Source organism: Anser anser (genome assembly GCF_964211835.1).
Source record: "Anser anser genome assembly, chromosome: 23".
Classification (NCBI taxonomy): Eukaryota; Metazoa; Chordata; class Aves; order Anseriformes; family Anatidae; genus Anser; species Anser anser.
The window spans coordinates 3,741,353-3,754,488 of NC_139744.1; the positions used below are offsets into that span (position 1 = coordinate 3,741,353).

The 13,136-nt window shown below is 47.7% G+C and overlaps 1 protein-coding gene across 25 annotated transcripts in view; it reads right to left on the reverse strand.

Moving 5' to 3' along the window:
• The window catches only part of TANC2 (tetratricopeptide repeat, ankyrin repeat and coiled-coil containing 2), a 282,115-nt gene that overhangs the window by 16,059 nt on the left and 252,920 nt on the right, over positions 1–13,136 (reverse strand). For all 25 annotated transcript variants that reach the window (XM_083809549.1, XM_083809550.1, XM_083809532.1 and 22 more), the window contains 5 exons: positions 12,449–12,634; positions 10,362–10,455; positions 4,802–4,935; positions 4,297–4,420; positions 79–254 (listed from right to left, as the gene is read on the reverse strand). In XM_083809549.1, coding sequence (XP_083665675.1) covers positions 79–254; positions 4,297–4,420; positions 4,802–4,935; positions 10,362–10,455; positions 12,449–12,634 — 714 coding nt within the window. The remainder of the gene's footprint in view (positions 1–78; positions 255–4,296; positions 4,421–4,801; positions 4,936–10,361; positions 10,456–12,448; positions 12,635–13,136) is intronic.

A 13,136-nucleotide genomic window follows, 5' to 3' on the forward strand; every position in this document is an offset into this window, starting at 1 on the left:
CGATGCTTGCTGCTACTTCAAGCCACGCCGTACCATTCTGTAACGTTTTTTGTTCTGCATACACTACAGGCCACTTACCACCTCTGCATCGCCGTAAAAAGCAGCCAGGTCCAGCGGAGTGCGTCCGTTTTTATCGGCATGGTCAGTGGCAGCCCCGTTCTCCACCAGGGAACGCACCACAGACAGGTGGCCCTTCAGACAAGCCCAGCTGAGCGCTGTCAAGCCCTCCTTGTCCATCAGAGAGATGGAGGCACCTGAAAGAACAAGCGTCAGTTCACCTGGGAGCTCTGTCATTGAGCAGTAGGATGCAACAAACCATCCACGTAGCAATGACAGCTTAGAGCGCTATGTATACGATTATTAATTACTTTATTAACATTTCTCCCACCGTGTATCGCACCCTCCATCACTACTTCAAATGTGCTGATGGGAACCGTGGCAAGCGAGTTTATTCACACCAAGCTGCAAACTTTTTCACATGTGGCTCTGTAGGCTGTCCTGGCAAACATCTTCTGAGCAGCAGGGTGGATTTGACATCCCTCATCTGAGACCTCAATCTTCCTTTTTAACTGTTTTTCATCTAAACCCATTCCAGCCTGTGTGAGTCAGGGATGAAGGCTGTTTTGCTGTTTCAGCAGGTCACAGTGTACCAGGGGAACTAAGTCAACTCAGCTCATTTCTTCTAAAGAAGCACATATTTCCCCCTCCTCACTCCTTCCCCTTTAACCGAATTGACACAATTTCCAGCAGTATTTCTCCCTGAACTTTACCCAAAATAAATACAACGTTGTGGGATAAACTACTGCCAACTGCAAGCCAAGGAAAGGGGGACTTGACATTTTCTTGGATGAAGAAATTGTGCTGCCATACCAACGGGTCAGTGTTGCTTCATACGGCATATGGGTACGCATACGAGATCTGAACAGCAGCATTAAGTGAACACTCCTCTTCGTGGCACGAAGACAAGTCCTGTTGCCATGGCACAGGCAGGGCTCTCGCTCTTGAGTGTGCAGAAGAGACGTGTATCAGCTCTGCTCCTCCGAGGAACTGTGGCTACCTGCAGGATGCTCCTGCCAGCAGGCTGGGCTGAATTGCTGCTGCAGTATTCTTCTCCTGTAGGTAAACTTGAAACCGCCCACCGTGTGTTCTTCACTGGCTCCAGAAAGCTTAGCAAGTGGGGGAGTAATGTGAATTTCCTGAACCTTCCCATTCATCCCAGCTGACTTATCCCCTGGTTAGCACACATTACCAAGGCGATAGCGAGCTGCTGTGTCTTCCAGCTTGCACAACTTCTTGTTTGCAGAGGAGCAAAACACAGGAATATTTGCTGGAGATAACGTTCAGAAAGCTCCACCTAGAGCTTTCAGCACAGCCACGGCATCCTGCCCGCTGCTTGCCTCCAAACAGCAGCGCACAACGCCAGCGAGGCGGGTGCCAAGCAAGTGGCTGGGGCGATCTGGTGTGCCAAGGTGGTACACTGGCTGCAGGACAGCTCAAATCTATGACGAACTCCTCTAATGGTGCCCCACGTGGCACCAGGAACCCTTCTGAAGCTCTCTGAAAGCTCTCGAGATGACCCTCAGCTAACTGAGGCCACCTTCTGCTCAGTAAAAGAGGACAAACCTCATTTCATCCCTTCTTATTTGTTCCTTTCTTACAGTCAAAGGCTTCTAGTGTTTTCTTCCCGACTCTTCTGGAGCAGGTGAGAAAGCTCCCACAGGAAGAGGGAAGGCTGGAAAGCCTCATCATTGCTCAGCCTTCTCACTCTTTTCCCAGTCCAGTGGAAGAGCCACCATACCTCAGGCTGACACATGAAGACTTCAGGGTCTCAGGGCAGCAATGCAAGCCGAAGGACTCCACGAGAGGACAATGCAAACTGCTTCAAAAATGCCAAACCGCTGCTCCTGTGCGTGCTGGGCATGACGTCCACAGAAGAGCTAAGGTCCCTTTGCAGCTGTGGCTCCCAGAACCTCCCTGTGACTGCACCACAAGGCATCCTTCGCTCCTCGGGGCATCTCCGGCCTCCTTAGCACCAAGGCAGTTGGACGCGAAACAAGTTGATGGCTTTGAGGGCAAGTGGCTTAAGGTGAGCTCATGGGACCGATCCCTGCTGCAGTGGGATTTTGTCTGGGTAAACCAGCTTCCTTCTGAGAGGGGCTGGGCTGCTCCTGCCTTAAAAAAGTTAACTAAAGCATAAAACAGTGAGACGGGGAGCCAGCGAGAGAAAAAATAAACTCCATCGATGCTGTTGGAGCATCAAAAAGAAGCAGGAAGGGGCCAGGCCGGTCAGATCCTTTCAGTACAGAGGACACATCCAAAAATGCCCAGGCAGGTCACACCTCTGTGGGGACGAGGCTCAGCTCTGTGTGTGAGTCACAGGCACAAGATGTCCAGTGAGGAGCAGCAACCCCACGTACCAAACACCTCAAGGTAGTAAAAACATCAGGGATTGGTTTTTGCAGGGAAGTGAGATTGAGAATCAAGGTTTCTCCAAACTGAACACTTATCGAGACCAATTTGCTTTGTCTGACATGGATTTGTACAAATACCCGCTCTGGCAGAGCTGCAGCCAGGAAAGTTTTCCCGGTTCACATGTCCATTCCTTCTGGGTACTAAGCGAGAGCAACAGGTAACTCCAGAAATTTGGATTTCAAATTGATCGATGACTGCAACTCTGTTAATAAAAAGTGTTTACAAATGCTGACTGTGTTAATCAAGTACAGTCAAATGAGATTTGCTTTGCAACACACTAATTAATGCTTATGGCTTATGATTCACACACTTTGATTTTAATGAAACATTGAACAGGATTGTCAAAGCCATTTTAATTAAAATCCACCATATATCACTGTACTCTGCCCAGGCTTGAGCTAACTTTTCAGGACCATGTGTTAGAGCATATTTAGCGGAGTTTATTAAGCTATTTAGAAGGATGGTCCTTTTCAAGTGAAAAGATTTCCACGGATTCGACTTCTTGGGCCCTTGGTGTCCAAACAACCAGGGAAGCATTACGCACATTTGTTGGCCACCCAAAGCCAGGATCAGGTTATCTGCTATCTTCATCCTTCACTGACCCAGTCTTCAGCAACGTGCACAGTTCTCAAGTTTGCCAAAACCCACGATTTGATTTTTTTTTTAAAGCAAAACAGAGGAGAATTAATTGAATTAATTCATAAAAAACTTGATGCCTCAAAATGATCTTTGTCACATCCCTTTGCAGGTTACAGCCCTGAACAGCAAGGACCCTGCAGGCCTGTGGCTCAGGACAGACAGGCAAGGGGAAACTTGCACTTGGAAGCCTGGCAATTTTACAGTGGAAAAAAAGAATGTTTTTACAACTACTATGTAAAATGTTCAAGTGTCTCGCGTTCTGGCTACGAGGTCAGACACAGTCGCTTACGATATGAAGAAAATATCCCTTTCCCAAACAGGGATCTTACCTGAAGTAAAAATATCAAATAACGATACAAGAATTAAATGCTATGTCTAGCCAAAAATAATGGAAAATTACCCAAACAAACCAAACAAACATTGGCTATCGGTCAAAAAAAAAAAGGATCTAAGGAGCTACAGAATAAGTAATAATCATGTTTGCACAGGTTGCAGACTGTGTTGTTCTGACTCACCTCAAACATTTACATCAGAAATGAGTAAAATTGGAAGACATTCTTGTTGACTGAGTAACTCCTAGCGAAGAGGAGTTATGAGACACTGAAAGTACCGAGCAAAGTGAATCTGTGAGTGCAAGACTGACGGGCAGACTATTTTTGAAACAATCCTGTATTGTTTTCACCCAATATACCAAATCCTTGCCCGTGTCAGGGCCTTACCCTGCTGCTGATGTGGGTGTCAAAACTGTGGGTAACAATACTAGTGCTAAAAATGGGAGTGTTAAAATGTGCCCCAAACCCCGTAGCTGAGTCTCACTTGTCTGGTCCATAGCGTTGGTGGTTCAGTTGCAGCACTTGTTGATTTTTGTCTTGTTGATTGTTCTAGAACATATTCTTAAATCAATGCTCAAAGCACCTGTCCTACGCTGCCGTGTTAATTACTAACCCAAACGTGTGGTTTCAAGGCTGTGAGCATCAAAGAGAAAACAAAGCGGATAGCCCAGATGAATACTCTGCCTACTCTAACCTTGCTATCCAAAAAGCCAGGTAAGATGTTGAGAACCTCTCCCAGTGCCCCATCCAGCATCGGGGTCACAATCCCCCCCGATACTATGAACTCCAGCTGTGCAGGACACAGCGGCAGGGCTCGCCGTGGCCAGCCTCCACCACGCTTCCAAGCACTGACCTTGCGCAAGCAGAAACTCCACCGTGCCCAGATGTCCCTCGGATGCAGCCATCATCAGCGGCGTCCGCCCCTGCTTGTCTGCCATGTTCACATCAGCACCGTGGGTGAGTAAGAGATCTACAATCTGCAACACACAAAGCGGGGACACACCTAGAGAGGCTGCTGGAAAGACATAAGGGCTGGGAAGGAGCAGGGGGATCCCTACACCTTGAAATCGCGCTCCTGAGTTGTGTGTCGCCCTCTGGGATTAGTGCTGCAGCGTTAGGGCAAGGAAGAAGCAAGACAGGTAAAGGGAAAAATAACCCTTTAAGCCAACTGCATCCTGTTTGTGTGCCAAACGGTGTGATAACACAGCACGTAAACAAAAGCTGTCTGCAGAGCGCAGGAGCTCGGGGTGTTTAAAATGGCAAAAGCTCTTCTTTTCATTATTATAATCCCCAGAAGAGCTGTGTTTTCTTCTCTGCTTCATCAGGGGTTGGTTGGAAGCCGCGCGAGGCCAGCTCACCTGCCAGTGGCCCTGTCTGACCGCGCTGAAGAGCGGGACCACCCCGCGCCGGTTGGGCTGCGCCACGGCGGCGCCCTGCTCCAGCAGCAGCCGGCAGACGTCCAGCTTCCCTCGGCCCGCCGCCGCCGTCAGAGCTGCAGGGGAGAGGAGAGGGGTGAGCGTTCGCCAGGGCACTTCTTCCAACCCTTTCTTCTGGACACCAACATGAGGGTGCCCAAAATGCCACACATACCCACCTGCACACCCCAAGAAGCAAAACGAACCACAAGAATGGGACGGGCCAGAGCAGCTCTAGCTTCCACTGGTCAGTTTGGTTTATTTCAGGCCCGTGTGACTCAAGTTCATGGCGCTGTAGCAGAGGAATGCCGGGCTGTGGCACAGGGAACCTTCACCGTTCCCCCTCGTGCCTCCTGCAGTCTCCCATACAGCAAAAGCCACAGACTGTAGGATTCAGCGTGTTTTAGCACAGGCACAACTTCCAGAGAAAACACAGATCTTTGGCAACGTGCTTCCTTGACAAGACCTTTCGCAACCAGCCCTTGACTATTTTCACCAAGATCCTGACTACGTGAGATCCCTGTGAAAGCCAGGGGAGGTTTAGGTTGGATATTAGGAAAAACTTCTTTACCGAAAGGGCTGTTAGGCATTGGAATGGGCTGCCCAGGGAAGTGGTTGAGTCACCATCCCTGGAGGTATTTAAAAGACGTTTAGATGTAGAGCTTAGTGATACGGTTTAGTGGAGGCCTTGTTAGTGTTAGGTCAGAGGTTGGACTGGGTGATCTTGGAGGTCTCTTCCAACCTAAAGGATTCTGTGACTCTGTGGAGCGCGGGACTGAGCTAGAGGCACGGCCAGATTTCTGCCCGCCACAGGAAGTCAGGGGGCTTTGGGGCTTTTCTTGTCAGAATTAGCACAGAGCAGCATCACTGAGATGGAGGATTTCTCTTTGTAATACCCCGCTTTAGCCTGTGCATCTCTGAAACAACCGGAAAGCCAGAGCTGCACGTACGTGCTCACACGTTCTCTAGGCACAACCCCAATTCCAGCCTTTGTTTCTGGCCAGGACCGATCCTACCTGCAAGGGTCCTTGTGCAAAACCCAAATTACCCCCCAGCTTCAGTATTCCAGGTGCTCTGGGAAAAAGAAACACCTGACACCTCTCCCCCTGTCAAAATAGGCTCTGCTAACTCCAAGTACCGTTGGGTTGGGAACGACACCTTCAGCCTGAAAATAGTTCCAAGGGCAGGACCTGCCTTTGGCTCGTCTTTGGTATTAATTTTAGACTTTTCAGTTCCTCCCTCCTCTCCCCAACTTTCTGTGCACTTCAGCACGGCTCCTCTGGCTCTGCTGCTTCTGGTAGGAGTTGGAGCAGAAGGTGGGAGTCTATTTCTAACTGACGTAGCTTGTTTTTTTCTTTGAAGTACATTTCTGTGGGATGGCTGATTACGAGGTGTTGATGGGTTTCCAACTGCAACACTGTTAATGGTGGGGGATTTAATTAATTCTCTATTCTGTTCCACATTATGGCTGAGTTTTCTTCTCTCGGAGTTGAGACACCAAGAGTTAAAAGAAAAATCATCTCCCTGCCACAAGCAGAACATACTGCAAAATCTATAATCAGCTCCATGTGGGTTTTAAACGTAAGCTACAAATATAGAAGGAGGACTGTGTCTAATGTTCACGGCAGAGGGATCGGCATGCAGGGCTTTTGGCTTCTATTTCTAACTTGCCTGCACTTGAAATGTTGCAGGTTAAATTGAGGTATTTCACGTCAAAATGACTTATGGTTGCAACAATGAAGATACTGTAAGTCACCTAAGTATTCGGTGTTCACTATGAAATGCACTTTGGAAAAGACTTCACTGGAACAGGACGATTTGATCCAGGCCATCCCCTCTTCCTCTCTGCTTTGCTGGCTACCAGCATTGATGTATCTTGATGCTCTTCACTTCTTGGGGTCCAAACAAGTGGTGTGAGTACGGAGCTCCAGCCTGTCCTTCGCAGCTCCAACTCAAGGGAATCTTAAAAGGTTCTGCGCTACCGAGCTGCCAGACCGTGCTGCTTCAGGACGGTCCCACACTGACGGCCTGGGCTCGCTGCCTGCTGCGAGACAAACCTCTCCAAGCACGCCTTGTGTAACACACGGCTATCTACGCAGCCGACCTCAGAAATAGAGAAACTCTCTGCAGGGTGAAAGGAGCACAAAATGTGGCTGGACCACAGGGTACCGGCTCATGAAGGCACACCCCGACTTCAGCAGTGCCTGTGCTCTGAACAGAAGGTCAGGGCAGACAACCCCTGCGCTCCCTCCGGCTACAACGAGCTCCGTATTGGCTGCTCCGAATGCAGGTGCCTCACCCCTCTACCTGCAGCCTTCCAGCCAAAATGTCCTTTGAACTCTTCATGCTCCAGGCTGCAACACTGGCATCTCAAGCCCATAGCGCTGTCCTGTGGTGTCAGCTGTGTCCATCCGTCCAAGCCCCAAAGCTTAATTAAATGACTTCAGGAAAACTTCCGGAAGTTCAGCTTATTTAAGCCTTCTGGCACTCCTGCGGTGCTCTTATCAGCCTGCTCCTGACATCACCACACCGTTTCTGATGTGCCTGCAGGAGCCGCTAGTCACCACAAAACCCACAGCCCAAGGTAAGGCTTCCCCTGTGCTGCCTTCGTCTGCCCAAAGGAGACTGGAAAAGCCAAGGGAAGGCAATGAGAGGAAGTGAGAGAAATGGAAACGGTTACGTTTGAAGTTCTACTGTCTGCCAGAGAGCTCACGGCCCAGTGTGAAGAACATGAATCCACCGAGCCCAGCCAAGGAGCAGCCACCAGAGCTGGAAAACGTCAATGTTCAAGTTGCAACTCTTCTATGAGGACTGGTGCCATGAGAACAACTCACCCTGTAATAACAAAGTCTTGGCATAAATGCCGTAAAAGACTTGCTGCAGTTCTCAAGGCCCAGCTCAACAAAACCCCAGACAAGCTGCAGGCGTGGACGTGCACCCCTCCACCGGTAAGGACGTCAGACAAGCAGAAGGGATTTGCTAAGGCACATTCTGCCCCTGCCTGTTGTGCAAAGCGTGTCTGTTTTCTTAAAGAAAAAAACAAACACAACAACTTTATCTGGAGAAGGAATCACGAAATTGCAGCGTGCTCCTGGCTCCTATATGGCGCGTGTATCTGTTTCACGGGCTGGCAGCAGGACAAACGCTTTCTGATGTAGTCGCTCTTGCTGCATTTGCACCTCCAGCCCTGGTGGAGTTATTGCAAGTGACTCAGATACTTTTGGGCTGGGTTTTGCTATTAGTCTTGTCCCAGGGGTAAATAATCCATCTGGAGTTGTGCTGTCAGCAATTCCTAAACTTATGATGTAACTTGGCACTGCCGTTTGGATGATATCAGGCTGATATCACTAAGCCAGGCAGTCAGCTCTGCTCTATGGAAGATTAGACACATGAGCAACAAGTATCAACAAAGAGAAAAGACGTGATTCAGATTTTTAGAACAGATTGCTATTTTTAGGTTGGAACCAGAATTTCTCTTCAAATGTATCTAAACTTGCTATTTACTTTTGGGAAAATAAAAATAAAACAATGTGCAAGGGAGTCATGTGATCCATATAAACCTGTCTTGCCCGTGATGGGAGAAAATGCTGCAGAATTTGGTGGTTGGCTCAGTTTTGCTCATTTTCCCATCTTACTTCCTTAGTTTGTGTGCAACTTGCAAATCACAAGTCCACATTCCTAGCTATCTCCTCAGAAACCCAGAACTTCTCGACGTCTGTGTGAGTCCAGCTTTTGGCATCGGTGGGGAGGTAAGGGAGGAAGGGTGACAGAGAGGGCAATGTTTTCTGCTGAAGAGTCCTTAAGGCAACAGGCAGGCTGGGAACAGCAAAGCTGCCCAGGACAGGAGGACAGAGATGAGCTGGGATTTTTCAGGGAGAAGAGCATGGAGCTCAGCTTTTGGACCAGAGGGCACAGCTGACCAGGAGAGAGGAGGATGGGAGCTGTGACCTGTGAAGGCAGAGCTCCAGGGAAGAGAAGAGTCACACAACAGCTGAGAAAATGGGTATGGCTCCATACCAGGGTGTGCCAGGTTAATCCAGACAACCCAGGACTATCTGAACCTAAGAAGAGAAGAGTATCTGCAGTAGCTGATGCTGCTTCTGAGGTTACATTGCAGAAAGGCATCATTTCAGTGGTTTTTGATCAAACTCTGAAGACATCTGGACCACCTTTTGTTCTGCTATTCCGCAGCAGGACAGTTTCCTCAGGAGCCAAATACCAGAGCACGTTTTGAATGAGCTGTCTCTGACCTGGGGTTATGACCTGCCTCGCCGGTAAAAATGCCACTGTCCTATTACCAATTACCAATAGTCCGTCATTTCCTTTGAATAATTCTATATCCAATTTCTTCTTGCTTCTGTGATACCCTAGGGGCACTTTTAAATCACTTGTTTGTATACGTTGGCCTTATTTCCACCAATAATGGCACCATGCCCTTGCTGCTCTGCTCCGTCCCGGTGGGTGCAGCAAGCTGCTGCTTTTCCTAATGCCCTGCAAGTGGCCCAGAGCAGCCCTGCTGTGGCCAGCTCCATGCTGGGACGCTTCATTCCTTTCTCCCTCTGTCATTGAAAGCTGAGGTTGCTCAGAAGGAATAGTTTCTGGTGGGCTCCATTCATTACAACACCATAATAAGACTACATTTTCAATCCTACAGCATAGGAATCAGCTCAAAACGTAACCCAGCTCTTCGGTCTTCAGACCAGAGACAACCTGACCACGCACAAAGCTGATGCCAGCCAGTCTCTGTACCCTTGGATCATGTCACTTTTAAACAAAGCTGACAGAATCAAAATCAGTCCGCTGTTACCCAGACAGGAACATTACCTTGGTGTATTAAGTTGACAGGAACATTACCAATGATGCAAGTAGATTAGTGAGTTGAGTACAATAGATGGTGGATAATATTTAGGAGGTCACTGGGGTTAAAAGCTAGAAACTCCAAGTCTGAATATCTCAAGAAATGGAGATGACAGTGCAGTAAGTGAAGTAAAAGGGGTGAATGGTTGCTTTTGCTTGGTAGAAGTTAGAGGAGTAGGGCTTCTGCATTATATTCATCAATACAAAAAAAGTGTTGCACAAAAAGGACTTTTTCTTTAATTACCAGGTACTAAATAATGATGAATTTTCAGAAAATCAGTGGATAATTTAACAGTCAGTGCTGCATGTTACAAGGAAAGGGAGAGTGAAATAAAAAGTGTTTTGGATAAATATGCCAAATATCAGGAGAGGAAGAGCAGAATTTTGTATCCATCTAACTTAAGACAAGATGTTTCAGAGAAATTACTGCCAGGAGCTGCAGAAGCTCAAGATTTTCAAAAGCCAAACCCTTTACTTAAGCAGAGTGCAAACTGAACCTTGGCATCTGTAAATCACCTGAAATCAAATCAGAGGAACTGATCTTTTCCCCTTCATCACAACAAAGGCAGGGATCAGGGATGTGTCAGGTGGCAGGAGACCATAAATACAAACATGCAGGAAAAGCTACAGCATCTACAGAAATCACCTGTCTCTCCCCAAAGACTGTCAAAGCTGTTGATTTGTGCTCGCTCCACCTCCTCTTCATCTTTTTCTGGAAGATCGAGCAGGTAGGAGACAATCTAAAACAAAATGACATGTCAGCTCACGAACTTTGGTGCGTTATATATAAACTACTGACATTTGAACACGAGCTGCTCTGAACACACGGAGGAAAACGAACAAAGTCTCTGCCTGGCACCATTAGCTCAAGTAAATACTCTTCCAGAGATCAATCACTGAACCTGTTGCCCCATAAAAGCAAAAGAACCCCAAGTGTCTCGAAAGGATTGCACACGATGAGCCTCTGTAACACCAGCTCCTCGTATCGGTGTCTGCTCTGCTACAGACCACGAGGCACGCAGCGGGTGCATCTCTGCTGTGGGTTGAGCTACAGATGCTGCAGCCAGTGAAGAAATGCTGTTTGCCCATCTGTACTGCCCCTCACTCACCTGGCGGGGTGTGATGAGTGGGACCATTCACTTTTCCTGCTGGGAAAACCGAGTGACAGGCAACTGACGTAATGGCGCAGTTATAATCATTAGCCTCTTCATTATCTTAAGCTACAGCCAAGATGAAGTTACCTCCAGAAACCATTAGCTCCTTTCTATTAAGTACCATCTTTAAGCAGACCGTTAAAAAGACTTCCACTATGTTTTTCTTCCAGCTGTGGATGCTTGACACCTCAGAGAAGCAAGCTAACTTCTTTACAGGGTAAATTAAAGGATTTAATTGACTGAAAACTGGCAGGCAATTTTGGTGTTTGGAGCACATGACATGAGAAAACAAGAGGCTAAGAAGAAAACTGAGATTTTACTTTCGTGACTGAAGGACAAAACCATTTTTCTCAGTCTAGGAGAAACAATTATCTGCTGGGGTCTGGGCTAGGAGGAGCATTTGCTGAGTGCTTGCGAGGAAGCTGTGCCTGCTCTGCTGCGTGCAGCTGCCCATGGGCACAGGTTGTCTGATAGAGGGGCAGGGATTTGGGGGACAACTGCTGTCTTCCGGCTGCTCTCGTGCATCGTGGGACATCAGGAATGACAGAGGCATGAAGGGAGCTGGGAACCCAGCAGAGGGCTGTACCTCTTAGTGGACTTTGTGTTGCCTGACTAAAGCTTAAAGCTCAGTCTGGTTACACTAGAGTATAAGCCCAGCAAGGACTCCAGTGTGTCTCCACCAGTGATTAAGATCACTTTATAAACATGCAAAATACTTGTTTCATCACTGAAGTTGGAGAAAAAACAGCAAATTAATCATCAGCTTACATCTAGGGCTACAAGCACCTCAAAACAAGGAGCTGGAGTATTTTCTGTAAGCAACCATGTACATGTAGGGTACAACATAAATATTAAACTGCTTTTTATAAGGGTGACTGGTATGATTTGCAGGGAAATTCTCATTCAAAAATTGCTGTGCCCTGTTACAAATTATGTCCTCAGCGTGCAGATCTTTCTGGTTTTGAAGTCACATCTGCTTCTAATCGGTTCAGCTCACAGTCACTTAGCTAATAGGAATTTCCCAGCTTTCTTTAATTAGCTCCTCTGATCTGAGCACATTACCTATGTTTTCATGGATTATACTTAACAAAAGCAAAGTCTCAAGTCAAGTAAATGAGAGGAGCTCAATTTAGCAAAGAAATCAACCAATTCAAAAATGCTCACATACAGCTTCTCGGAAGGAAAATGCACGTTTATCGTATCAGCAAATCGTAATCACTACGATAGAAGCAAGCTCTTTGGCTCTTCTCTCCCCCCAGCAAACATACCAAAGCTGCGTGGTCTCACGTCCCCCTGAGCGCTTGGAGGAGTGGCGTAAGCGACACGTTGTTTACCCACCCTTCCTTCAAGGTTTATTCCAACAACTTACAGGCTTGTTGCATGTCCTCTCTTGGAAGTCTGCCCAGACCACGGGCTTTGCCAGGGAATCTGTGAACCCTTGGATGGGAAGGGGAAGAAGAGAAGGGGCACCGCCTCCACCTCCCAGCCCCCCTTTGCTCGATGTTTTGGCTAGGAAACGTCGTTAACTTTTGGCTTCCCCAAAACCCCACGGAGACAGCGATGGGCTGGTGAGACTTACCTCCGTGTACCCCATGCTGGCTGCAGCGATCAGTGCCTGCTGGATGGCGTGGCTCTTTTTAAACACTCCCTGCTGTTGCCCAGCCATGGTCCAGTCGCATTGGATCAGAAACTTCACCACTTCCAAGTGTCCCCTGAGAGCAGCGTGAACCAGAGCGCACTGACCGTTTTTGTCCAAGTGATCCACCTTGAAAAGAGAAGACGACAAAACACAATTAAGCCACATCTTGGGCAAAGCGTCTTCTTTTCTTCAGAGTTTCCAGCCCCGGTTTCAAAATAATGCCACGTGTGCAAGATGTGCATATTTCTGGTAAACTATCCCTTCCACGACCAGAAAACAGCTATTCCCAAAGAAACTCTGCCCCAGGCTTAGGCATCCTCTTGGCCACAAGTGTTTGCTTTGGGTAAGTTGCCTTTTTTTTTTTTTTTAGCTTCAGTTTTCTTCAGGCTCAAAGGCTGCAAAACCGTTTTTCCCTTTGTGTCCTGAAATACAGCGACGATGTTTTCTTGAGGACTGAAATCAGACTCGTGATGTCGTCTCCTTTACCCAAATCCACAAAGGGAAAAACAGCTTGTTTCCCAGATATCATTTCATGATTCTTTCAAGAGAGACAGAAGTGCCTCAGCTTGTAGTCTAACACCCTAATGTGAAACCAGTGCAAGCAGAAGTCAATAGGAAACAGAGATTT